Source organism: Numida meleagris, chromosome 2 (assembly GCF_002078875.1).
Source record: "Numida meleagris isolate 19003 breed g44 Domestic line chromosome 2, NumMel1.0, whole genome shotgun sequence".
Lineage (NCBI taxonomy): Eukaryota > Metazoa > Chordata > Aves > Galliformes > Numididae > Numida > Numida meleagris.
The window spans coordinates 4512223-4539479 of NC_034410.1; the positions used below are offsets into that span (position 1 = coordinate 4512223).

General features: G+C 40.4%; 1 protein-coding gene across 1 annotated transcript; it reads right to left on the reverse strand.

The window, feature by feature from the left end:
- WDR48 (WD repeat domain 48) lies at positions 421-26022 on the reverse strand. Its single transcript, XM_021386649.1, has 19 exons — positions 25867-26022; positions 20054-20194; positions 18619-18697; positions 18317-18399; positions 18078-18207; positions 15697-15785; positions 14819-14920; positions 14292-14516; positions 13251-13325; positions 12796-12898; positions 12239-12336; positions 10396-10503; positions 9968-10064; positions 9360-9455; positions 7428-7536; positions 5425-5512; positions 4602-4678; positions 3411-3603; positions 421-2403 (listed from the first exon to the last, which is right to left on the reverse strand). Exons 1-19 carry the CDS (start codon positions 25912-25914, stop codon positions 2308-2310), a joined length of 2037 nt encoding a protein of 678 aa, XP_021242324.1. The 5' UTR covers positions 25915-26022; the 3' UTR covers positions 421-2307.

Genomic DNA, 27257 nt, shown 5'->3' on the forward strand with positions numbered 1-27257 from the left:
TATAGCGTTGAGAGACATGGTCTAGTGGGGTTATTGGTGGTAGGTGGATGGTTGGACTGGATGATATTATAGGTCTTTTCCAACCTAGCTAATTCTATGATTCTATCAGGGCAGTCTTCTTATGTTCTACGCTGGTAGCACACGGTATTCTCATAGTATGAAAGTAAGACTGCCCACAAAAGCAGCACTCATTGTGCACATTCTCCGCCTCAACAGCATCTCCAAGTTTGCATTTGAAGGCTTGTGTGCCTGCTGAATTCTTACCTTTGAAGGGCTGGATGAAGGCAGTGCAATTACCTCAGCCATTCCATTCCTTAAGGCTTGAAAGTACTCGGCAGTCCTTTGCAGTACAGCCACTATGTGGCAATGGTACAAGTTATGAACTCACATAGGTGATCCAAGACACAAAGCAACTTCAGACCATTTTAACTAAAGCCTTTTATTCTATGCAACTGTGAAACATCATTTATCCTTCTGGCATTGCAGACTCCTCTGTCAATCTTTCCTGAAACTGCAGTTTTAGGATGGTTTGGAGAAAAGGAAGAAAAAAAAAAAAACAAATAGAAAAATTACAACATCGGGTTATTTCAAACAAAATTACTGAGAGAATTTACAGTGTATACAATGGGTCAGCAAGATGACCAGAAAAAGTAGTACTGAAACAAAGCACAGCCCCTTGCTATTAGTAAATACAAGTCAGGACAATTTATCAATAAAAATTACAGTCGTGTTTAACCATTAATTCACAAACACTACTAAAAAAAAGTGCAGATAGAGCACAACTGTGTTAACGTGAGCATACACTGAAATGAGCTTTAAAAACTGAAACCAACCCTTCCAAAAGATGAGTAAAAGACGTGCTACCTTAGTTCTGAGCCACGTTTTTTATTTAAGCAATGAGTTTGTTGAGCTAGGTTAGTAGTGCAGAAGGCAATGATTTGACTATTTTTTTTTTTTTCAAATAAAATACAATGAAAAATATTTCACTTCTTGTTTGACCACTACAATCCCAGTAATATAATCTATTGGGACTTCCTTTAGGCCTCAACCTAAATCTTGATAGCAAGATACAGGAGGGGCAAGAGCATATGTCTCCCAAAGAAACTCGATTAATGTACTGCCCTCTGAAGGCACTTGTGCTTCTGCTTCAGACAAGTCATCTCTGCATCATTTCTTTACGAGGATTTCTAATTTGTTCTGGATACAAATGGTTTTCCTGGGACAGTCCCGCATTTTCTCAACAAAAGCTGAAACGCCGTTACCCCCCTCCCCCCAATAAGTTAAACTCTATAAAAGACTACTGTGAGTCTGTGACAGTCACACATTTGTTTAAGAAATAACAGTGAGAAGAAGATTCGCATACACCTACGACAAAAGAACAACTGCGTATAAAACTTTGGAAGAAAAGAAAAGTATTTTTTACATCATGAGTATGAAATCCGCTGAATTTGTTTGGAGTTTTCAGATTCAGAATGGTCTGAAGTTTTAACAGAAGTGTCACACTGTTATGGAGCAAAGTTACTAAAAATGACGGTGTCCTTAAAGCACACATTGCCAGAATTAGTTCTAGAGGTTCGCAAAAATTCTTTAGGTTGCCGCAAAGCACGTTCACTCTATTGTGATGCACAGCATCATTGGACTGACCCTGCTACAATATTTAACTAGTGTTCTTGTTTTGCATGACAACAGCTCTCTAAAGCAACATTCGAGTCACAGTATTAGAACAAGTCTGATGTTAATCCTTCACCTGCAATTAAGTGGGCCAATTCATTGAAGTATGCAATACCTATTTACCGAATGTCTTTAAGTGATAGAAATGGTTCAGGAACTCACGAGAGATCACTGTAGGTACTTCATGAATGGAATGTAATAAAAATACTGCGCGCGCAGTTCTGAGTTAGGTTGTGAATACCGCTACTAATTAATATGGCGGAAATGGTTTCATATCAAGCGTGAGCAGATGACAATATAAAGTTCTGGAAAAACAACAAAAGCAAAAAGGAGGAAGCAAAAGTCTGCACTGGATTATCATCCATTCTCTGTACACCTCACACAGTATCAACCACTCAGGGACTTCCCATCTCATTGACTGAGACGAGGACAGATTTTAGTTTAAATCATACAGGTTTTTGTCCTCTATATTACAGATCTATTAGTCACTTCAATTAAATGTATACTTTCCATCCATACTGAGTCATCAGAAGTCTCATCTACCTTAGGGGTTCAGTGGGCTTCTATAGTACTACTCTTGGAACCAGTACAGTATGGTCAAGTCAATGAGTAACCATGTGAGTCCACTCCTCCCCTTCACGTTGATTTCTGGCGATAATGAAGCGTCAGATCACCACCACTCTTCCAGATGAAGTGCTTTACAGTTCGAAGGTCCATATTCGGGTCCAAAACCTGAATAGTAAGAACATTATTTACTCCACAAGTCTGCTGCACTGTCAGAAAACTCAAGGGTTAACACTCAGGTTGGGCAAAACACTCCTACAAGTGAACTGGCAAAGACCAAACATGCAAAGGCTCAGATTCATCAACTAGCAAGTAAACCTCTTGTGTTATGGGAAGGTTTTTACCTTTTTACCCATGTAACATATAATTTCATTAACAACCACTTCCTCAATACTTAACCTTAATGCAAGCAAATGTCAGGAACAAGTCCTTGATTAAAATTTGGAGATGGATGCTTTTTAGAGCTTGCATCAAGAACTCCGCCAAACTTTTTTTTTTCCCAGTTCAACTTTGCTTATGCATTTCAGTGCTTACCATATTCTATGTACGTTTGTTGACTATGATCAAGGCATCTGTACTGGTGGAGCAGGGGCAGTGATCATGGGGAAGTGGCAGAGACAGAGCATTATGAACTGACCACAGCCCCCATGTCCTGTTTCCCTGCGGTCTTCAGAGAGACTAGGGTGGGTGGTGGGAAAGTCTTTTCAGTTTGCTTTTTGTTTTTCCCTTCTCAAGTTATAATAGGCAATAAATCATATTAGTCTCCCTAATGCTGAGTCTGTTTTGCTTGTGATGGTAATTAGGGAGTGATCTCCTTGTCCTAATCTCAACCCTTGAGCCATTTTCCTTCATATTTTCTCCTCTTCTTCCTTTGAGGAGGATGAGTAAGTGCAATGTGGGAGAGCTCAGCTGCCCACTGGTGTGAAACTATGGCATGATTCTACAAAGGCTGCTGGTCAGAACTGAATGAAATAGGCGTACTTCATGAATTCTCTGGCCTGGCTATCCACCACTGTCTGAACTTGTGTCAGCTGACATGATGAGAAGATATTTACTTATTTTAAAAGGCAGCAGATAATCTGTGGCATATTTCCATCTCAGTACTCAGAAATTCACAACTGCTTGACTGCTGGAAGTTGGTTTTATTCATGAGCTGAAATTCCTGAGTGACTTACCTGGTCCTGGCAAAGAAGTTCAATTTTCTCCTCTGCAAGCACAGCAATGTCCTCCTCTTTTTCTTGTTCTCCTGCTTTCTCATTATTGGAAGAGCTAGTGGTCTGAGACTCATTATCCAAGTTGATGATTTTCTCATACACGTGCTCCATCACTTTTCTCACCTGAAGCATATCACTTGCTGACAGTCGGTCTCTACGTAAGGTAAATAGCGGTTAGCAAGAAAAAACTTGAGGGAACTATTTCTTATTTTCATGATACCCTATCTGTTGCAAACCATGCAAATACACAATTAATTTTTGCACCTATTACGATATAGAGCGGTGAGCAGGATCATCCAAACAAAATACCATGACATCATACACAGCTACCAATCCAAAGATTGGCACCGAGGGACTCAGAAAACCAGTAACATATCTGAAAGACTGAATTAAAAATCAAACCTTATTCTTCCCATAGAAAAGGAATTAGTAAGAGAAGGACAAAGAGGACATGGAGCAATGAAAGGGGCAGAACAGAATATGCTGTTCTCCTTTCTACACAACAAAAAGTGAATTCTAAACAAGAAAGTGTCAGTTTTTCCACAAAGTACACAAAGTCCACAGAGCTCTCTTTCACAAATTGTCTCTGATGTAAAGAATTCAGCAAGAAGAACCAGACATTTATGAAAAATACCCAGAATTATTGCAAATAAATGGGAGGTGTATTGCCCACCTAACTGACTAGACACTTGAGAACCTGCACTGATTTCTAACCTATGCAGTCCACGCGTGATGGGCAGAATACATTGTGTTCCCTGTCAGGTTTTGTACCTTTTCCTTCTAAATCCTATTTTTCATTACTGTTAGAAAGAGCAAACGAACATAAAATTGTGGTTCTGGACAGCAGAACAATGTCTAAGTTTCTCTGAGTTCTGATGAAACACTACGAACAAAACGACATCAAACCAAATTCCAGTGTTCGGTTTTCAGAGATTTCTTAGCATAAACTTAAGAAACTGCCAGTTGAAAGAAACTGTATTTTCATCCAAATATTCTGATACAACTGAATGCTTCAGAGCATTGCTGCTTGGACGACTGGAAACTATGTATCACAAGTTCATCAAACACAGTAAGATTTTCTCCAGCAACGTTTTTCTGAGCTTACAACTCCCTCTTCACAATGTTGAAACTCGAATTTGCACTATTACTTACTTTTTTAGAGTTTTTGCCCCTGAAGACGAATGAGGTTGGAGGTAGAAGGGAATCTTATTGAATTTGGGCATATTTTTCTAGAAGGAAATACATTGGAAAGATGTTAAATTTAGAATGAACTGTTATCAACTCCCATTTCCACCATCTGGTAAGCAAAGTATAGTCAGTTCCTCATTATCTATAACCAAGAGGTCCTTAAGAAGCAACTACCACAGACAGCTTCCAAATTACTCACACTCCTAACATGCTCCAGTTTCAGTGACATACATACCGTGTCTACCTTTTGAATATAATTATTCTTCCCTTGAATTATTGAATTATTCCTTGAATCCCTGGAGGCATTCAAGGCCAGGCTGGATGTGGCTCTGGGCAGCCTGGTCTAGTGGCTGGCAACTCTGCACTCAGCAGAGGGGTTGAAACTCGATGATCTTTGAGGTCCTTTTCAACCCCAGCCATTCTATGATTCTATGATGACCCACCTCAAAGGAAATCAGATAAAAGGAAAAGACAGCAGCAGTGTAAAGGCTACTCTCTGTACCTCAGCTCTACACTTGAAAAGGATGCCTGATACACACAGTTCCTTTCTTAAGACTTCAATCCAAAGGACATGCACAAAAAACCTTAACTGGACACTTCAAAAAATAATGCTTATTCAAGGGTCTTGAATACAGTCCTTGAGACCACTTATTTTAAAGTGCAGCATGTGAAGGACAGAGGAAAAATTGAACATGTCATTTCAGATTGAGCTCAGTTAAGAATTTTGTAGTTGACCTTCCACAAACAAAAACGGAACAAACCCAAAATCTATACGTGGGAAACTTACATCCACAGTGATGTCAATCACCCATTGTGGCACGGTCTCATTCAGAAGCATTGACTCCGTTTCACCACCTGAATCCCGACATAACAACCTACGATACAGAGAAGTCAGCTTTAGAAATGAAAACATTCAGTGTTAAGAAATCAATCATGGTAACATGCATTAAAAAGCTTTCAGAAGAGGATGTGCCCTTTTAATGCACATACAGCCTGAAGCTGCTTGGCCAGCCTTTCACAGGATCAAGCTGATGGAGGAAGTGGTCAGGTATTTCCTACAAAGGCCAAGAAGTGTAACTGCGTGCAAGAAGGATCCCTAAAGAAGAAATAGGGAGACTACAGCCTGCAGCACAAACTGTGAAACTAATTTGCTCATGGACTGCATGTGTTTTGTGTTGTAAGCACAAAACTGTCAAAAGGGGAAAGGCACCTGACATAAAGCAGTTCTTTTCTGCTTGGGAAATATCGAGCCTCGCATATAAAATATCCACTAAACTCTCACTGAATTGAAAGAATAAAAATAATTTTAAGAAATGTGCACATGCATGAAACAAAATCAAATATTTATGTTAAATAAAGAGAAACTGGACACGAGCCAGCAGTGTGCGCTGGCAGCCCGGCAGGCCAACTCTGTTCTGGGCTGCATTAAAAGAGGAGTGGCCAGCAGGGAGAGGGAGGGGATTGTCCCCCTCTGCTCGGCTCTTGTGAGGCCCCATCTGCAGTACTGTGTCCAGGCCTGGGGCCCCCAGCACAAGAAAGATGTGGAGCTCTTGGAACGAGTTCAGAGGAGGCCACCAAGATGATCAGAGGGCTGGAGCACCTCTCCTGTGAAGAAAGGTTGAGGGAACTGGGCTTGTTTAGTTTGGAGAAGAGAAGGCTCCGGGGAGACCTCATTGTGGCCTTCCAATACTTGAAGGGAGCGTATAAACAGGAGGGGGAATGATTGTTTACGAGGGTGGATAGCGATAGGACAAGGGGGAATAGTTTTAAACTGAGACAGGGGAGGTTTAGGTTAGATATTAGGAGGAAGTTTTTCCACACAGAGGGTGGTGACGCACTGGAACAGGTTGCCCAGGGAGGTTGTGGATGCCCCGTCCCTGGAGGCATTCAAGGCCAGGCTGGACGTGGCTCTGGGCAGCCTGGTCTAGTGGTTGGCGACCCTGCACTCAGCAGGGGGGTTGAGACTCGATGATCTTTGAGGTCCTTTTCAGCCCAGGCCATGCTATGACTGTATGAAATTGCTTCACATTCTCAGCACACCTTGTTTTTATGAATACTAGTCAAGTATTTTCCCAGAGACTGCTGCAATCCAGCGTTTAGGTCCAACATGCAAAGCTTGTTTCCTCCAATGATGTCATTTTAATGTTCTCCTGAGAACAAGCTGTATAAGACCTGAAGTCCACCAGTACAGAATGAATGCAATATTAAGCTTCAGCCAAGGTGTATACACATTGATACTGGAAAGAAAAATTCCGCTTTCAAAGCTGCAAAAATTTAACTCGATTTTACTGATCCATTCATGTACTGAAAGTTACACCATTTTGAAACCTATGCAGCTTATGAAAGATAAACAGTAAACCAAAAAGGATCAACTCCCAACATTAAAATTCACTATGTTAATACTTATTAACTCTCTAGTGGGCAGGATCTGCTCTGTCCAAATCATTAATGCTCGAAGTTGAATGTAAGAGTTCTATAATAAAGTCCTACAAGAATCTGAAATATTACAGTTTCCTTCTAAAACAAAGTTCAGTTTATCTGTTCGCAGGAAGAGGGCACCAAAAAATGTCTCAAAGCTCTAACATGGAACTAAAAGCTATCATACAACTCTTAACACTGTAAAACCCCGCACCTTGCGGCTTGAACAATGCAAGTAGTATTATTAACTGCTGCTTATTTTGTCTGCCATGGGCACATCTTAAATGCACAGCACAGAACAAATACAAGGAATCGCATGCTGCTGAGGAAGAAGTGTTTGGTCACTCAGTGTATACTTTTGGGTTTCTATACCTGAACAAAGTGCGTCCTCCAGCCTCACCAAATATAACTGGTGTATGTGGTGGTACTTGAAAATATCCATTTCCTTTCTGGACTCTGTTCTCCTGCTCACCATTCACTGCTGGAAAAAAAAAAATACACACACCAATAAGACTGTACTTGACCTTACATAAACCAAGAAATATCTTCCCCATCTACAGTTAATCAATATAATAAATGAAACAAAATCATAAGCTCTGTAAAAGCAAGAAAATCCCCATTTACAACACTCAGCAAGTTTATCAGAAGGAGCATCAGCGAGTAAAGAGATTTTCCCCTATGCTTTCAGAACTCTGAAAGATATTAGCTTTGTTTTTCCTACGTGGATTTGCCAAATGTCAAAACACAGCACCAATAAAGCTCAAACTCACGCTTCCTTGAAGTTACTGCATTCTATATTCATTTATTTTTGGATAGTGCTAGTAGTCTGGTCTTCAAACACTTGAAAAAATGATTCTATATCCATGCAAAACTAAAAATAAAATCAGCATTAATTATACAATTTTTGAAGAGCACGACTTTTGTCACTCCGGTACTTGAAACACAAGTTGTAAGTATTTAGATTCATATCTTTCACTTGAGAAAACAACTTGAATATTTTACAGCATCTAATGACCGTGTCTGAACATTACGTTGAATTCCAGCAACATAAAAAACTAAGTGGTGCAGGCTCATCAGAGGAATAAAGCCTCAGCTTCCTTAAAAGCAACACACGTAGTGAAAGTAAAGAAATAAAGAAAAATCACATTAAGCAAAGAGCTCAAGAAAGGAAAATCCATTATATAAAAGAGGAGGAATGAATATAATGCTGAAGTTAAAGTAAGAGAGAAGTCCTATAGTTTGAAAGATTTCCTCATGGCAGTTCTGTTCACAACTGACAGTAACAAGAACAGATAAAGCTCTCATCTCTCTTCTTGAGTTGTTACTTTTGAGAAGGAAAAAAAATGGAGGCTCTGATTCTGTAGTGAATGTTCTGAACGTTTCACTAACCCATGACAACTCACAGAAATAAGCAGCGCAGCGTAAGTATCCCAACACTACAAAAGCCTGAGAATTACAATTCTACACTGCCAGACTCCAAAGCTGTGGGCTGTCAATACACAGAAGTATGATAATCAGCAACTTCATCCAGATGAGTCTGCTAAGTGCTGCAATGTTGCGTGGAGGTCACTTCTGGATGAAATTGGTAACCCTTGGCATAATCTTTGCCACAGCATGGCAAGAGAGTGCAATTAAGAAAATTGTTCAGTGCAGCAATATCTGTAGAAAGTAATTTCTTAATTACCATTCAAAGACCAGACTTTTTAGTCAACTCTGACCTGGGTTGAATGCATTTCAAAGTAATGCAAAAACTTGAAGAGTTACGCAGTTCCTCCCATTCTGCTTTACCTTAAAAGGCCATTCTAAGATAGCTTTGCACAGACTTACCACAATTTCAATATTCATTAAATACATTTTTTCCCAAGTAACTATTTACTTTATACCATTCATGATGCCAGAAAGTAAGTTGGAATTACACCAAGAGTAGTGACTAATACTGAGTAACTGAACTACTGCTCTTTGTTGTCATTACCTAGACCATTTCTTTTCCTTTTCCAAATTGAGCCTTACTTTTGCCAGTAATTGTTTTTCACCAAGGCATCATGTTTCTGCAACTTTAGAACCATCTATTCACTCTTTCTCTCCTTCAGATTAGAACTCTTCGTATTTTTTGTTAGCATTTTAGGAAGCAGAAAGCTGTTCAGCACCTTTCAACTCAAAACAATTTTAAAAGCAGTAAATGACATGAAAAGCCACAGTGCATACAGAACTGTAAGACAGCAAGTCAAGCTGCAACTGTTAAAGAAACAAAAATATATGAATATAAGAACAAATCTCAAAGAAAGAAAATATTAAAACACTAACCATGATTTATTTCATTTTCTTCTTCATCCATTGGATTGATGTGTGTTCTAGGCCAATACTCCAGCAGTGCTTGCAATAGAAGCCCTCCAAGGTTCACTGTCAAGACACAAGAACTTCAGTTATGTCAAAAACACCGGTGTTACAACATCCTACATCTGATCAATGGATGAAAATCTTCCACCAAGGTTCCCAAAGCAAACTAATTATGGGCACAGTTAGTTGCTTATCACGCACTCAAAACTGCATGCTACAATCTTTCAGAACAAGCTGATTTTTCAGAAGGACTGATGTCTCAGAATCACCACTACTGCCTCATTCGCTTTCTTCAACATTCTCTAGTTTTGATAACAGCTCTACGTTTAGGAAAACTACCTGGTTCCTTTTGCTTCCTGGAGGTCTAAAACCATGTTAAAAAGAAAATCTGAACTACTTAAATATTTCAGAAAAATATATTTTCTTCGGAGAATTCTTTGCAAAATGCAGACTCAAGAAAATCTCTCTAAATCCAACCAACGACTGATTTATCCGGCAAACATCTTAGTATGTAAATACTGGAATTTGTTCTGCTTTCGTGTTTCAGTAGAAGACCAATACTAGTAAAAACGTACATTTTGGATCAGAACCATCTGGACTGCTAAAACCAGCATCTTTCGCTGAAACCCAGGCTGCAAAGCAGTCACTTTCATCCAGAGTAATTGTCAGCATCTGTTGGAAAAAGACCATGAGCAAGAAGAATGCAGTAGTTGTGTTGTATTAAACAAGTCTACAAATTTACTGAAGGAATAGCTAGGAATGCAAAGCAAAAAATTAATTCCTAACTGTATTGTGGATTTAAACTGACACAATAGTGTAGAAGTCATACAGATTATTAAGAATGGAGGTACAATTTGCTGTTTTGCTTCAAAATAAATCAAACTCATCAGATACACGAAAAGTTCTTCAAAACCTAGAACACACTATAATCGTTGTGAAGAAACAGTATAAAAAATATTATTAAATATGACACCAGAAGAAGAGTTTAGGATTCGTAGCTCACCCCAGTTTTCAAGTCTACCGAGAACCAGTTTGGCACATACACCATTTTAAATCTCTTCTTAATTTCCTCTTCAAAATCTACTTTCCCAAGGTCTTCAACTTTACATGCCTGTACACCAAAAGCAATACAGAAGTTTTTCAATTCTGCCTATTAAATTGTAACAACTCTTAAAAACTTGATTTTCATATACATTCAAAATTATTATCATTTCTCCACTACTAGTTTAGTACAGAAACACACAAGTTAAAGCTTTAATTTTTTCTCCACAAATTGAAAAATACATTTTTTTCTGAGGTAACAGCATCAAGTCAGCAGAGAAGGAAAAGAAAGGAAAAGTGAATCTTGAACACAAGACAACACTTTGACTTGGTGAGTAACCCATCTCTAAAGTGAGCATTACGTACGCAGATTTATCCTGAAAACCCTAACAACAACAGCTGAAAATAACTGAACGAAGGTACCAAATTAACATTAGCACCTGACTTCGGTCCTAATGTTGTTCTCAAATATATACCAACTGTAAAACAAAAGAACACACATTCACTTTTCTTCAAGTCCTCTAAAGCATTTTTAGTGCATATCTATGTTCTCCATTCTCATTCCCATCTTTTTCACTTCAGTCAGCAGCTCAGTAAGACAGCCAAGTGTGCTTTAGTAAAGAATATTGTTAGGAGCACACAGGATTTTGCTCTTGGAATGAGTTCAGAGGAGGCCACCAAGATGATCAGAGGGCTGGAGCACCTCTCCTATGAGGAAAGGTTGAGGGAACTGGGCTTGTTTAGTTTGGAGAAGAGAAGGCTCCGGGGAGACCTCATTGTGGCCTTCTAATACTTGAAGGGAGCGTATCAACAGGAGGGGGAATGATTGTTTACGAGGGTGGATAGCGATAGGACAAGGGGGAATGGTTTTAAACTGAGACAGGGGAGATTTAGGTTAGCTATTAGGAGGAAGTTTTTTACTCAGAGGGTGGTGACGCACTGGAACAGGTTGCCCAAGGAGGTTGTGGATGCCCCGTCCCTGGAGGCATTCAAGGCCAGGCTGGACGTGGCTCTGGGCAGCCTGGTCTAGTGGTTGGCGACCCTGCACTTGGCAGGGGGGTTGAGACTCGATGATCTTTGAGGTCCTTTTCAACCCAGGCCATGCTATGACTGTATGATTTTGCAACAGAAGGAATGGCAAACAATCTCACTGATCTGGGATTCCAGTCCTCTCCTTGCACTATATTTTTTTCTCCTCTGACCAGTCACTGAGTAAAGCAAGATAAAGATAACCAGGGTCAGACAGCGCATCTTTCACAGAAGATGTCCCGTCTTGCATTCCTGCCTGCTACCTTGACAACGAACTGGGGAAGTGATGAATTCATGTCCCTAGAATACCCAAAGTTAGCATGCTCCTTTGGCATCTGTGGATTCATAGCAAACTCAGGACCTGAAGCACAGGCTTCCCTCTTACAGACTAAGCTTTCTTTTGCTATTACACACATCACTGGACAGACATGTCCAAGGCCCTCCTTGAGCTCTCCTCCAAGGAAAACCCAATTGAAGCAAACGTTAGTCAGGTGCCTATTTTCAGGAAAGAATCCAAGGATCTGAATTTAAGCAAATGAAGATGTTATGATCCAGCCTAACATCAGGCAAAGAAGCTCTTAGCATGCAGAAAAGCTCAGTAACGTTCTGTCCTCTTTCAATAAAAGAAGTGATCTTTGCATTATGTCTTAGGACAGAAAAAAGACTTATTTTTCCAACCAGAAGAAACTCCCATACCAAAAAAAATATTTCAAAAATAGCCCACAAAATAATTAGTGATCCAACAGTAGATGTTTAATCCAAAATCATGTACTTACCTTTAAGACATCCCAGTATGCCACATTATTATTTGTGTCTTTGGTTAATATGTGTCTCTTGTCATTAAGAATGTGGCACTGAATGATACTAGCACCCCCTGCCAAACAAACAAGAATTAAGGTCACTGCAGTAATCTTTTTGTCTAGCTTTACAGTAAATTAAACCATGTAACATGACACGTGTGATTGTTGTTTGGTTTTACTATTTTATGCAAGTATCAGCAATATTTAAATGCCATTCAACCATAACTAACGCTACATAAATGCTGTCTTTGATTTTATTTGTCATGGTTTCGCCTGGGATGGAGTTGATTTTCTTTGTAGATGCTGACATAAAGCTGTATTTCGGATTTTGGATGAAATTAGTGGTGAAAGCACTGATGTTCTCATTTGCTGCAGAGCAACGCAGAAAGCTGTTGCAGAACAGTCCTTAAAGAGAGCCAAGGGCTTTTCAGAAATCAAAGTGCCAGATACCTAAGAATGTGAGCTAGTCTTAAAGATCTACCATTTCTGCTAATGATAATGCTTTATAAGCACTCAGGAAAGCAGCTGTTTACCTTTTATAACTTGGTCAGGCTGCGTACACAGGGGTGGTATAGGATTGGTACAATCGTTATCATAGTCCCCAGATGCTCTAAAATTATGAATTCCCTTCAAAGTCTGAAGAAGCAAACAAAATAAGGACACATTCACAATCATTTTTAAAAATTTGCTTTTATCTTGACTGACAACTGCCAGTTCGTGCTCCTATTCAGACGTTAACCATTCATGGCTGGATATTTTACAAATAAAAGCAGCATAGGCAGACAGATAGTAAAGGAAGCAATTCAAAGATATATGTACTTTGGTCAACTTGAGTATTAACATATTATTTAAAAAACAAAGAAAAACCCTTATAGATCATCACAGCTCAGTCTAATTGCAAGTAACACTCTAGTAGATGCTAAAGCAAGGCTGCACATTCCATGACTACATACTTGGATCCACAGAGTGTAAAATATATGTCACTTACCCATTTATTCACAGAGGACTTAGTTGTTGCAACCCAGATTGCTGGAGGAGGATCAGCTGATCTATCAAGTTCCATCTAAATAATGGAATTATAGATACTTTCAGTCACTCAATTCAATTTTGCTCTGTGTATGCATACAGCTTATATACTGCCTTTCCTTGTGAGCATATCCTGTTGGCTTAAGCATATAAGCAATATACATACATATAAATCTATATAGCTTATATACTGGTTTCTGTTTCAATTACCCACTCTCTTTACACCTAATTCCTAGTCATTAAGAGTTACAGACAATAAAAAACTTTCCAAATTTCAAAAGCAGTCTCCTCAATAGGCTCAGACTCATGCACGTTTTTTTTCCACCCAGTTAAGATCACATTGTTTCAGTGTTCAGAAATCTTACTGCTGGTTCACGATTACACAAAATATTACTAATGCAGTTCTGTGCATGTTGCTAAGAAGCAATTAATTTTTATCTAAAGCCTTGGTAATGCTGATTTACTTTCTAAAAGCCATACCAGAGCCCAGCAGAAGCAACTTTTCATATTTAAAGCATATTCAATTTCAGTAATGCCTGAATTTATACATTTTTGGTAGCTATCAGGCATTTTTCCAAACAATTAAGTTTCAGATGTAATTTAGGAGAAAAAGCCAAAATATTGGAGATTGTTAGTCAGGTAAAAATATGCAATATACACTCTTGTCAACATATACCTGAAGACACTGTTTTGTTAGACAGGATAAGTGCCAGGACAAGAAGTAGATGGCACAAACTGAAAAACAAGAGGCTCCCTCTGAAGATGGGGAAACAATTATTATTTTTTTTTATACTATCCTTTTTTTGGATTGTGAGGGTCACCAAGGACCAGATCAGGTGTTACAAAGTCTCCCCCTCCTTGGAGATTTCAATTGCTTTCTTGAACTGGTCCTGGGAAACTGGCTCTAGGTGGTCCTACTTGAACAAGGGGTTGGACGAGATAATCTCGACAGATACCTTCCAACAAAAACCACGCTGTGATTTTGTGAAGCAAAATCAATTACCTTAAGAACTGGTGCCTTTTCTTCACAGATAAGCACACGGATATCAGGATTCCGTAAATCTGTACAATAAATCTTCCTGTCTCTTCCTCCTGAATAAACATGAGTGAATGCTTCATTGACCTGCAGAGCCCAAACACCTTCATCATGGACTCGATATGTGGCTATACATCTCTGCTGCCCAAGGGACCACAGACGAATAGTCCCATCAGAACTGCCTGAAAGACACTGAGCAACAATCATTGTAATTTCATAAAAAGCTTGCATAATTCTCGTTTTTCCACTAAGCTGATGCTAAATCAAAACTGGCAGTTAACAACTCTCGTCACTAGTTCCCGACGTTTTGTATCCATCACTTTCCCATACATGAACCCCATTCACTGCCAGCCACCCCCTCAATCACTCAGCATCTTAACAATTCTTGTTAAGCTATCTTCTGTAATCTACAACATAAAACAGTTATCATGCTGAAAAGACTAATAAAGTTTTTATGTTCTATGAAATGCCTTGCCTCAAACAGTAGCACATACCTGGGTACCATCTCTGTTCAAAAGCAAAGCTTTTACGTTGTCTGTGTGCCCCTTGAGTTTCATTAGTTTTGCACAAGTTCTTGGATCCCACACCCTGAGAACCTACATAAACAGACACAGGAGAACTACATTAACATTCCTTCCATCTATGCATTCTCTATAGAAAATTAAGCCTTTCTGAATAAGCTGACCCTTATTCTCAACATGTACACATCCATCACCAAGAGCATATTTCATTAGAACAGGATACACGACTAGATCTTATGCATCTCTAATAAACAGACAAGATTTTCTTCCCTGGATTGTAAAGGCATTTGTTCTGGCTTTTTCTGTTGTCCTCCTAGGTCCTTAATGAATAGAAGTGTCTGGAAGCAAGACAGTGTGATGTGTGAAAAGAAAAAGAATTCCGAGAATCCTGGCTGGTATATTCTACTTCCATTTTCACACTGACTTGGAACCTTTTGGTGTTCTACCTTTCTCTACAATAAACACTTTCAAACACAAAGCTTCACTAGCTCACTTTACTGACCACCCTGAGGGGGCCTTGTAAGCTGCTGTACCATCTCCTTTATGCCTGTGGTTTGTGCTTCAGTTTGTGTGATCAGCTGAGTAACATGCCCCCAAAAACAAGAGTCTTACAGTGATCATAATGATCTCTGATACACAGAGATTTACACAAGCTATAGTTTTAATACATAATCTATAGATAACTTCAACTTCCACTCAGAGAAAAAAAAAACCCTCAACAAAAAAGCATCTACTTTCCCAACTTAAAACACAAAAGCTGCTACAGAGATGAAATTGAAGATGAATAAAATTGTCTCTTCACATTAAAAGTTGAACAGAAGCAGAATGAGCCTTACTAGATTTTCACTTACCTTCTCAGTGGACCCTGATACAATAACTGTTCCCATCTGATTCATTGCAAGGCTGTAGATAGAATCTTTGTTCCCACTCAGGGAAGAAGCTGTTTCAAAACACAAAGTTAACATTTTCAATTTTAATGCTGCCATTTGAAAACATGCTTATTTATTTACTAAAAAATGCTGTCTTTTGCAGACCCAGATGCAGGTTTTGATCTATAGTGGTGCCATCCTACGCCACATATGGGGCTCTGCTAAAAAAAGGGCAAGACTGTAGACAGCATATTGCTATGCTTTCTGGTTCTTGACCTAGTGTTGTATAAAACCTCACAATTATGGTCACTACAATCCTGGTGTCCACAATGATTCAGTGCAAGGTAAATTTGCTGTTCTCAGCCACTTCATTTGAGAATGGTACTTCTAAATGATCACCTGATAAGTGTTTGGATTTAAGTGCAGAGATTCTTCCAAGCCAAGCAACAATAAAATTCTACTTGAACCTAAAAAGCTGTACTAAAAATCTCTGAATGTCCAACAAACATAATTTATAAAAGGCTTTAAAACTGCCTCTATGGAGCTAACACGGGCAGGAGGACATCAGGAACATAGGAGAAAATCTTAAGTGCTTATAAAGAAAACTCATGCTGGAACAAAAGCAATGCTCAACTCCCTCCCATTCTAGAAGGGACAGCCTCTCAGAAGCAAAACTCCCCATCTAATTTGAATTGTAGCTATGCTGACTGAAAGCAAGCTTCCTTTAAATGTTGGCTTGTGGACCTTGCTCTCCTGTCATCAGACAGGAAATTAAACCACAGCCTTCACTTGCACTCTGAGGAAATCTGTACTGTTTGAAAGGACTGTGGAAAGCCAGTTTATTTACGACACACATGTTCTTCTCACCAGAAGCATTTTCAGTTGGGAGCACTGTACTTACAAAGAACAGCTTCCCCTGCTTCTCTTCCCTCTCCCTTATCCAGCATTACTGCTCTCACACCAGAAATGCAAATTTATTTCTGTCATCTTAGACATAAAGCCTCTACTTCCTTTTCATTTTGTGCTCAGAACAAATCATTTGGGTTCTGTATCACTAAGGCAGCATTTAAGAAACTCATTTTTCCACCCCCCCAAAATCAAATCTTCCCAGGAGCAAGCCAATTCTTTCCTCAAAAATTCCCTGTTCTACCAAAACATAGCATGTCTTGAAGTTATCAGCAAAATTTGGTGATAAAACACTTCTTTTGGTGATAGCAAACTTCCAGGGAAAACACATAAAACTACTTAGCTATATGTAATCGTGTCATCCCTCTTATTCTGGGGTCCAAAATAGCTCACTAGAAGCCAACCCGCTGCTGAAGGCCACACAAACATGTCAGCACAGGGCTACACCTGAATTAAAAATCCCATACATGGATCAAACACTCCGTATGAAATGATAGAGACCGCTCACTTTGAACACTATACTCCTGAGCTACCTACAGGCCGCAAAGCACGCTGCGATCAAACTAGATCTCCTTCCACAAAACATGCTCTGTAAGAGCCACCGCAGAACGGGATGCTGTTGATTTGTGTTACTCATTCAAGCAATTAAATATTACCCAACTGGAAGATCACTGTCGCATTTTCCAGAAGAGAAACTTGACAGCACTAAGAAAGTGCTGTTGGGATTGCTCTCTGGGCAAAAAAAAAACCAAATCTCAATTTACTGTAGTCTCTTCAAAGGGACAGAGAAGAAATGCAGAGTACTCCTTAAAAGACGATGATAAAATTAAGGATTAAACCTGATGTAGAATCTACTGACAGTCTCCCCTTGCCCTCTAACATTTAACAGCTGAGTTAGATTTCTCCAGTACCTTACCCCTGTGTGTAATTAGTGCTTACCATTACTTCAACACCACCCACAATGGCAGGAATTAGTATCTACATTTATCTAGTAACTTTATCCTTCCGATAGAGACATTTATTGAATGTATCAAATTCTGCTCTGGGGGCTGTACTGCATCTGTTGAGGCATCTAGATAAGCACAGAAAATGCATCATAGAAATTTTCCCTCTGGATATTCCTCAGTGCATTTTCTGCATTAGTTGAGGAGCAAAAAGCTTCTTAAGCTAAAGCTCTGTGAACTTCTGATGAACAACATCTCATTACATTTCAGGAGAAAATGTCCAAGAAAGACCTGTTTTTTATTCTGAACGTCATGACTGCTGGCTGCTCAACGTTTTCAACCATTATATAATGCAACAAATGGACCAAGTATAGATACCCTAAAAATCTTATAGATTCTTGCACATCTTTCCATCTGCACACAGAAATGAGTATCTTTGGTCTCAAAATGATCTCACAGATTATGCTACTCAATAAAACGTGCTGCATTTGTCTCCCCTCCCCAGGTACCTACTTGTGACAGTGTTATTTGAGGCAGTCAGTGCTGTGAGAGTATTTACATCCCAGAGGAATATCTGTCTGTCCAGCCCGGCAGATGCTACCAGTTCTTTATCTTTTGCATATGCTAAGGCTTTCACATAATCCTATAATAAAGTATAACAACGTGACTCAACAATATTAAACATTTGAAGCTTACAGCATTTAAAAGACCAGCAATTATCATATATAGTAGTTACAAATAATATTTTTCACCTTATGTGTCCTTAGTGTTGACATGCAAAATCCCTTATGTGCGTTCCACACTTTAACAGTAGTATCTGAAGAAGCAGATATCACTAAATCGGAAAGGATAAAGAGCAAGCTTTAATGGCTTATGTATTACTTTAGAAAATGTCTGAACTATTCTTTAAGTTCCTTAACAAATGATTTAATGAAAACACAACGTGTATGTATGATTCATTTAAATGTGCTTATGGTGTTTTAGCAAATTAATAACAACAGGAACCATAGAAATACATTTTACAGGCTTAGAGAAGATACATTTTAGTACTTACATGTTTTACCATTGCAGCAGAGTACAATATCGTTTACCCAATCCGTGTGATGTTCCATTGATGCAATATAAGGGTCTTGCTGGAAATTAAAACAAAAAGTTTTAAGTCCCCTGGTGAATGGAAAAGATAATGTGACAATCAGATTCTGTTGTGACATTTGCAATCTTCGAATGGATCAAAAGCTGACTAATATGATGCTGATTGAAGTCACTATTCTGCTACAGAGAGGAACAGAACAACCAAAACACCATTCAGGATCTCTCAGGCATGAAGCTTAAAGAATCATAGAACTGTAGGGACTGGAAGGGACCTCAATTGATCAAGTCCCACCCCCCCGCTGAAGCAGTTCCCTGCAGCAGAGCACACAGGTAGGCATCCAGAGAGGTCTTGTGCAGTCTCCTTCTCTGGAGATGTTCAACCTCTCAGTGAAGGCTGTTCCAGTGCTCTGTCACTCTGATAGTGAAGAAGTTCTTCCTTGTGTTAGTATGGAATTTCCTGGGTTCCAGATTCTGCCTGCTGCCCCTTGGTCTATTATTGCTCTGAAAAAGAGTCTAATAGAAACTTATCTCCTGCATATTTCACACGGAAGCTTTGGTTTCCAGTAATCTGCCCAGATTCATAACGCCCACCTTCTGTTCAGTGGGAGCCAAGGCTGGTGACCCCAAACTGGAAAGCAGTTTGGTAGAAAAGGACCTGGGGGTCCTATGGACACCACGTTGAACATGACCAAGCAGTGTGACCTTGCTGCTAAGAAGGCTAATGGTATCGTGGGCTGCATTACGCAAAGTATCACCAGCAGGTAGAAGGAGGTGACCCTTCTGCACTGTGTCCAGTTCTGGGCCCTCCAACACAAGAGAAACATGGAGCTACTGGTGAGAACCCAGCAAATGGCCAAGAAATTAAGGGACTGGAGCACCTCTCCTCTGAGGAAAGTCCAAGAGCCAGAGCTGTTTAGCATAATGCTTTAATAAGCTTTCCTTAGCTAGAAGATCAAATGCAATGGTGAAAGAAAGCAAAGCTAATAAGATCTCATCAATTGATCCTTTTCTCCTTCAAAGTAAAAATAACAATAAAGGGTAGATAATGAGTAGAGATCATCCCAAGATACCAGAATATATGAGTTCACCAAAAGTTCATTCGTAACTAACACAATACACACAGATCTAAGCAATCTTATTTTATGACTTCTTTATCACTGAAAATTGCAATGTTCTATATTTAATTTACCTCAGTTGTGATTAGCTGTTCAGGACATTGGCCCAAATGCGGGTTTGTAAGCTCCAATATACCTTGTTACAATATGAACAATTATCAACAGCATTTTTCTACCACAATGATTGGCAGTTGTTAGAAAACAATATCTGGTGTATACCTGTAGCATGCTAACTGAGAAAAAACAAAAGGAGATTTAGACTGAGAAATCCTCTTGGCTTACCTTGTGCTGATTGACACTCCATATCCTTATAATAGAGTCTCGGCCTGCTGTGAAAAGTCTATTTAATGCTGGATCCAGCTGAAGTGCATTTACCCCATTTCGGTTATACTTCTCCACCTCATCTCTAATCACATAGGAGACCTAAAATACATTTACACAGATCTGATTACGGTATTGAGATACTGAATCGGCCACGAAACGCTACCATCTAATTTCATTCTAGTGAGGTTCTCAGGTAGAAAATACTAAGAGCTTTAAAAGCATTAAATGAGTCTGTCAGTTTGAAAGTTACCATCGCTGCCCTCAGTCAATTTTCCCCCCCATAAAACGGGGAAGAGCAACAAAGAAGATGTTAGCAGTGCTACATACAGAGCCCAAGGGATTATTTAATCCTTACAAATCAGGCTTAGAGTGGGAGAATCCTTAGTTCAATTCCCCGCTCTGCACAGAGATTGTGGATGATCCCAGACAACACAATGCGTTCGTGTCTCATTTTCTAAGCAGGTTTCACGGTTTCTAAAGCTGTGATGACACTGTGTCCCAGCCTTGCGAGGAGAGGACACCGCCAGAAAGGATTACAAAGCACTGAAAGACTGCAGGTTCAAATGCTATCCCAGCTATCACTACTAGTACTACTGTGACACTTGGAGAAGGGCAGTAATTTGACCCTTTTTTGTTTGGCTGTTCTTTAAAAAAGAAAAAAATACTCCCTTTCTAACGTAATCAGGAGCAGAAATATTTACTCTTCTTCCAATTGGAGAGATTCTTCTTTCAGTTTTGTTCCTTCTGTATCTGACAGTACCGTGCATATTGGTCACTTCATTTTTTTTACTCAGAAACAACAAATGGAGATTTAAGGGGACAAACTGCAAGGCTTACAACAGTCTCCACTATTACTCATGCAGCAAATGCAGTTATAAAGCACTGTAGATGCTTCCAAGCTAACCTATTCACACCATGCTGCCTCTCTCCTGATCACTTACACAGGGTTTGCTTATGGCTAGGAGGAAAGCTCTCCATTTAGAGATCATGAGGGGAAACCAAGAGCTATCCTCCTTTCCAGATTCTGGAAAACAATCACAAGAGGGTAAAACACTAAGCTTGATAGAATACAGGTTGCCCAAGGAGGTTGTGGATGCCCCGTCCCTGGAGGCATTCAAGGCCAGGCTGGACGTGTCTCTGGGCAGCCTGGTCTAGTGGTTGGCGACCCTGCACACAGCAGGGGGGTTGAAACTAGATGATCATTATGGCCCTTTTCAACCCAGGCCGATCTATGATTCTGTAATTCTATGAATACAGCCTGCCAATAGCTGGAATTATTTGTACCTGTAAGTGCCAGTGTTTTGAAAACATTTTCAAGGAGTAGTTTTGGACTTAATAAAAATAATTTTTCAGACCAATAAGCACCTTATAGCAGTATAAAGAAAATGTTTTCCACTGAGCAACCATGCATAATACTGTTACGTTAAAACACTTGAAATGTTTTTGGGGTTTTTTTTAGTGGTATACAGAGCAAGATGTCCCTGCAGCACCTCATCCGGCCTTGGCCATGCCACATCTATGTTGTTAAAGGCCCATGCAACTCGAACAATGTTACAAACAAAGTCAAGGTCTAACACAGAAAGTAAAAAGGAAACCCAATGTCACACCGCTTTCCAATTTTTTTGAATAAAAGCAATGAAAATATTCAGTTAAAAATACTAAATGCAAGGCGTTCAGCTCTTGGCAAGTGTTGTTTATATTTCAAGGGAACTGAGAAAATGAGAGTAAGTATCCTGTTTCAGGGTTAATAAGCCTCTGATACACTTAACAGCAAATGGTAGATGTTAGTACCAGTTCAGCATTGGATACAGCATCACTCTTCTTTTCTGTGAGAAGCCTGACAGAAGAACACTGCAACAGCAACTGAATTTTAAAAACCTTATTTCCTACTGATTTTTTTTTCCTGGTGTGTGTAAATAAGTGACAGACTGAATGGGGAAAAAAAAAAAAAAGACAGCAAACTAACAAAAAAGCTCGACACTAACAACATTACCCAGGAGTAACTGCTACTTTTCACAGTATTCTGCCATTTATTCCAAACACTAAAAAATAATCCAGAAGTCCCTGATAGTACAAGGGGAGAGAACTGAAATGAAATAAAATGATCTTGCAGTTAGCAGGTTTATTGGATACCATAACACTGTTTCAGACGAATACCACTTCTGTGTTCAGAGCATCCAGGTAAGGATGAGAGTTTGCAGCAGGTTGAACCACTTCTCAGGAATAAAATATGAATGGAAAATAATAAGGATGGCACAAACAGGGACTCTACTAATGACATCCTAGAGTCAGAAGAGACTCCACAAATTTCCTTTTCACATCAAAACCAAAAAAAACAAAGCGTCAGGTGGGCCACTCTGGCAAACCTCAATCATTTAGACTGAAGCAACCATTTTATACATGAAAAAGCTAAAACAAGACTAACAGTACATACGGCTCAACTAAAAATAACATCAAAAGGCACCCATACACCCCAGAAGCATCCAAGACTGTATTCAAATAGTTAATCACGTTATATGTAATTTGAAGGGACCAAATAAATCTTCCTCATAATCTGCTGAAAGGATGCTAGAATGCTTCTCAAAACAAGGAACTTAAAAATCAAGCAACAAATACAACAGCAAGTTGATTTCAAATATCTGACAGTTGTTTCAGACTGGTAGACAGCAGTCACATCCAATAAAACCTAGAGATCACCAAGGTGAACAGAGAAAGAATGCTGGTTATCCACATGTCATTCTCCATTATTGCTTTATTTTTGAGGTCTGAAGTATTATTATTTGTTTTTAGATTGGAGTGGCAGTCAATACAGGAACAAAATAACTGTTAGAAAATAAAGTAAAAATACTATAAATATGAAGTATACATTCGAGTAGGTGTACACAAACACACAAAATAACAGATACAACAGGTTTTGCTGTGGTTAAATTCACTTCTGCCCCACAGCACAGACATTTTTACTAAGCCAGACGAGACAGCATTGCATCTGGAGAGGATGTGAAGCTCACCAGGAAGCTATGACTTGCACCACCTGGCAGTCACTTCAAACAAAGCAACTGAGAGCACATTACTGCTTGGTTCACTGCATTGATTCACGAAGTCAGCATCAAACCACAAAGACGATGACTGACACGGAGTTTGTTGTGATGTTGCCATTTGATAGTCCAGGCAGGGCAAGATGGGTCACGAAATACTTTAATAAGGACCAAGCCTTTTTATGTTTATGCTGCTATAGCATTTATAAACTCTTGTAACAAATAACACCCTTTCACTGCAGTAAACACTGCACAAATATTAGAGTGATGAACCCTCACTATGAAGAATTTATGGGATTCAGTATCTTAAATGGATCAGGACTAGTCATTTTAATGACTAAGAGCTCCAGAGATACAGGCAATATCAACAAATACATTTCAGTACACAAGTCCAAATGAACTTCTTACAGGATCTGTGATATGTGTCCTTCATGAACTGTATCAACCAGTTGGAATTCTTGCTCCTCTAGTTACAGTACACACGTTATAACAGATTTTCTTAATGGATGGGTAGAATCTGCTGTTAAAAATGCCAACATTCCACTGGAAGAAACAGCGACCAGACAAGGCATGAAGGCACGCATTCCTTGTTTTTAAGTAGAAGGAAATTCTCAAAGATAGTTGCTATCATGTACAACTAGGAAAAAAAAAATAAGATATTTTTCAAAAACTCTAGAATGCATCAGCTGCATTAAAAAATATGTGATGAAGCAAGTAGCCACCAAGGAAAAGATAAAACAACAAGCTTTCTTCAGCATCTTGGCAGTGCAGATGGTACTCTTTAGAAAAAAAAAAAAACAAAAAACATAAGTTTCTAAAACTAAGAATACACCGATATTTGGATTTTCATCAGAGGATTCAAGCCCTAGAAGAACAGTAATACACTGAGGAGTTCAACTTATCCTTTTACAATGCATCAATTTACTGGCTAAGGATTAGACAGAAAACTCCGCTTTACATCTTAAAAAAATACTTAAAATTGAGCCAAATTTCACAGCCAAGATACTGGTCCAAAACACATCAATATTCACCTGTTGTGTCGAGGGATTTTGAGAACAGAGTCACATTTACCCTGGACAGGTAGCAGGTTTGGGATAGCAGTTGTAAAGTTGTAAAGTCACCCCTCAAGGGCAGCTACTTCAAGACACCGGCTGAAAAATGGCTTCACCTTGAATTGTTTCACAGTAACACATCTGAAAGCCGTAGCACATGGCCAACCACTTCTCATCACACAGTGGTGCTTACTACTCCCAAACCTCCACATCTCCATTCCCTCCTCAATTAGTGGGGGGATCCTACTGTAGGAACACTGACACACTTCAAATGTGTGCCTTACATTGAAACGCTTATACTTCTTACCTTTATTTATGTATGGATGTTATTCTGAGGTCTGAAACACCTATCCTGATTAAACCCTTATACAACATACAATTATATGCAGAAGCATCCTACACTATTCTGAATGGTTCTACTGACCAGTAAAACAGGTGCATCAGAGACAACAACAGTTCAGACTTGCATATATTTTAACCAGCTCTCATGTCTTGTAAAGAATCAAGTTCCTCCACGAGTTCCCCCATGCCTGATGGGCATTTTTCTAAAAAGTGCCTTCCCCTTGCACTGCAGATTTGGGAGAAATCTCTATCGCTTGATGTAGAAACACCATAAATGCTCAGTCATTTGGAAGCAAAATAAACTGTTCATCGTTTTTACCACCAGCAGCTGATGGATGTAAGAGCTACTTAGAATTCCATTACCTGACCAAAATCCTGTATCTATCCAAGAAAGTGAAATAATAGGACTGCAGTTAAATACCTACCTTGTAGTTAAGACTTTATATGTGCTTATAATGTAACCGAAGTTATTCTCCATTGACCTAGACTTAGAGTGTACTGGCTAAGGCCCAGATTGGCGTAGCAGGATAGGGAGAAGAAAAAGCATCAAGTAACACAATGACAGCAGATCATCAAACAAATAGCTAGCTACAAAATCCCCTTCCCTGGGAAGCCAATCTTCAAGAACTTGCGTATGGCACATATGATGATACCATATTTTGGATTTCTTGTATTTTAGAGAATGCCAGTGGGTTTTTCAGAAGGGCAAGAGAATTCTTTATGCAGCACTGATCAAGTGATTACGTTAACTATAAAAACCACTATAAGCTAGAAAGAATAATACATTTCCTCTATGTGACAGAGCACAAAAAATGCCTTACAACACAGCACCCAGCTCTGTTTGGAAGGATGCTGATACAATTTCAGGCTTAATCGATATTCCTTCTGACTACAACAGTTAAAAACAGGTGAAACTTGCACTTGCCACCAGAGGTAGGCATAAAACATTAATCCTTTTCCATACCGAAAGATGTAAAACTATTTAAAGCGCTGGCAGTACCTCAGACAAGAAAACGAAAGATCACAGTGAATCCATTTTCGTGACTTTACTGTTCACCGCCACATCCTGACTGGTCTGCGGCCTTCCCTTCAGAACGGTTGCCCGGAGCCGGGCGGGCGGCTCAGCGCTGCCTTTCCCGGGCTGAGGAAGCCGCTCCCCTTCCCTCCTCAGCCGGGCCACGGACCCGATGCCCGCCTCCCTCGCACAACACCACGGAGACCCCTCCCCAGCAACCATCGCACACCTCCAGGGCCCCCCCGTTCTCCTGAGAACGGCCCACGCACATCCAACCCGCCCCGAAGCCCCGCTGCTCCCCGCAGCCGAGCCCCGCCGTGCACCCACCTGCACTTTCCGCCGCCCCGCCGTGTTCTGCCGGTGATGCGCCGCCATCTTGCATGTTGACACTATGATGTCACTTCCGAGGAGGACGAACCGTTCCGGAAGTCCCGCCCCTCTCCCCGCCCAGACCCGGATAGAGAGCAGGCGCGGGGGCCGGCGTTGACTGGGGCGTTGCTAAGGCAACCAGTTGGGGGCGGGGCCAGACCAGGGGGCGGGGACAGACCAGGGGGCGTGGCCAGTGTTCCCGCTCTGTTGTGGCCGTGCGCCATTTTATGCCCTCGGTTGTGGTTTCTAATCCTTGAAGCTCAGGGTCTGGGATCATTTTCTCATTCATCCTCCTGCTCCCGCTTGTTTTTTTCCTTTTATGTGGTGGCTGGAGGGCTAAGTTTTTATCCCTGGGAGAGCAGGGGAGGCTAGGCCTATGGACTGAGGTTGTTTGACCCCAGCTGAAGAGCTCTGGGGCTGAGGTTCTGACACAACACTGGTGCATAGCCATGACCGTGAGGTGCTCTGGCTCACTGTGTGCAATGGTGTGCAGCACATTAGCACCTCTGAGCTGCTGGAGGCTTTATATGTGCCTTTAGAGGTCATAGAATGGCATAGGTTGGAAGGGACCTTAACGATCATTGAGCGTTGGAGCTGCCACAGGCAGAACTGTCCCCTGCTGAACTGGGCTGCCCATGGCCCCATGCAGCCTGGCCTTGAGCACCTCCAGAGATGGGGCATCTACAGCTTCTCTGTGCCAATGCCTCACCACCCTCTGAGTAAAGAGTTTCCTCCTATCACTTAACCTAAATTTCCCCTCTTTTAGCTTAAAGCCATTCTCCCTTGTCCTGATGTTATCAGACCGTGCGAAAAGTCGCTCCCTCTCCTGTCTGTGCTTAAGTACTGGAAGGCTGCAATGAGGTCTCCCCAGAGCCTTCTCTTCTCCAGACTGAACAAGCCCAGCTTCCCTCAGCCTTTCTTATAGGAGAGATGCTCCAGCCCTGGGGGCATCTTTGTGGCCCTCCTCTGGACCCACTCCAACACCTCTTCATCCTTGTGCTGGAGCCCCAGCCCTGAGCTCAGCACTCCATGTAAGAGCCCACGAGGGCAGAGCAGAGGGGTACAGTCCCCTTCCTCTCCCTGCTGCCGCCCCTCTGTTGATACCACCCAGGATGCTGTTGGCCTTCCGAGCTGCAAGTGCTTCTCCACAGAGTTGTTCTCAAAGAGTTCTTCTTTGTAGACACATCTGGGATTGGCCTGACCCACGTGTAGCACCTTGCACTTGGCCATGTTGAGCCTCATTAGAGTTACATGAGTCCATTTTTCAAGCTTGTCCAGGTCCCTCTGGATGGCAGCCATTTTATAGGAGTGTGCTAGGGGACAAATGCTCAGCCTGACTTTTGGGCTTT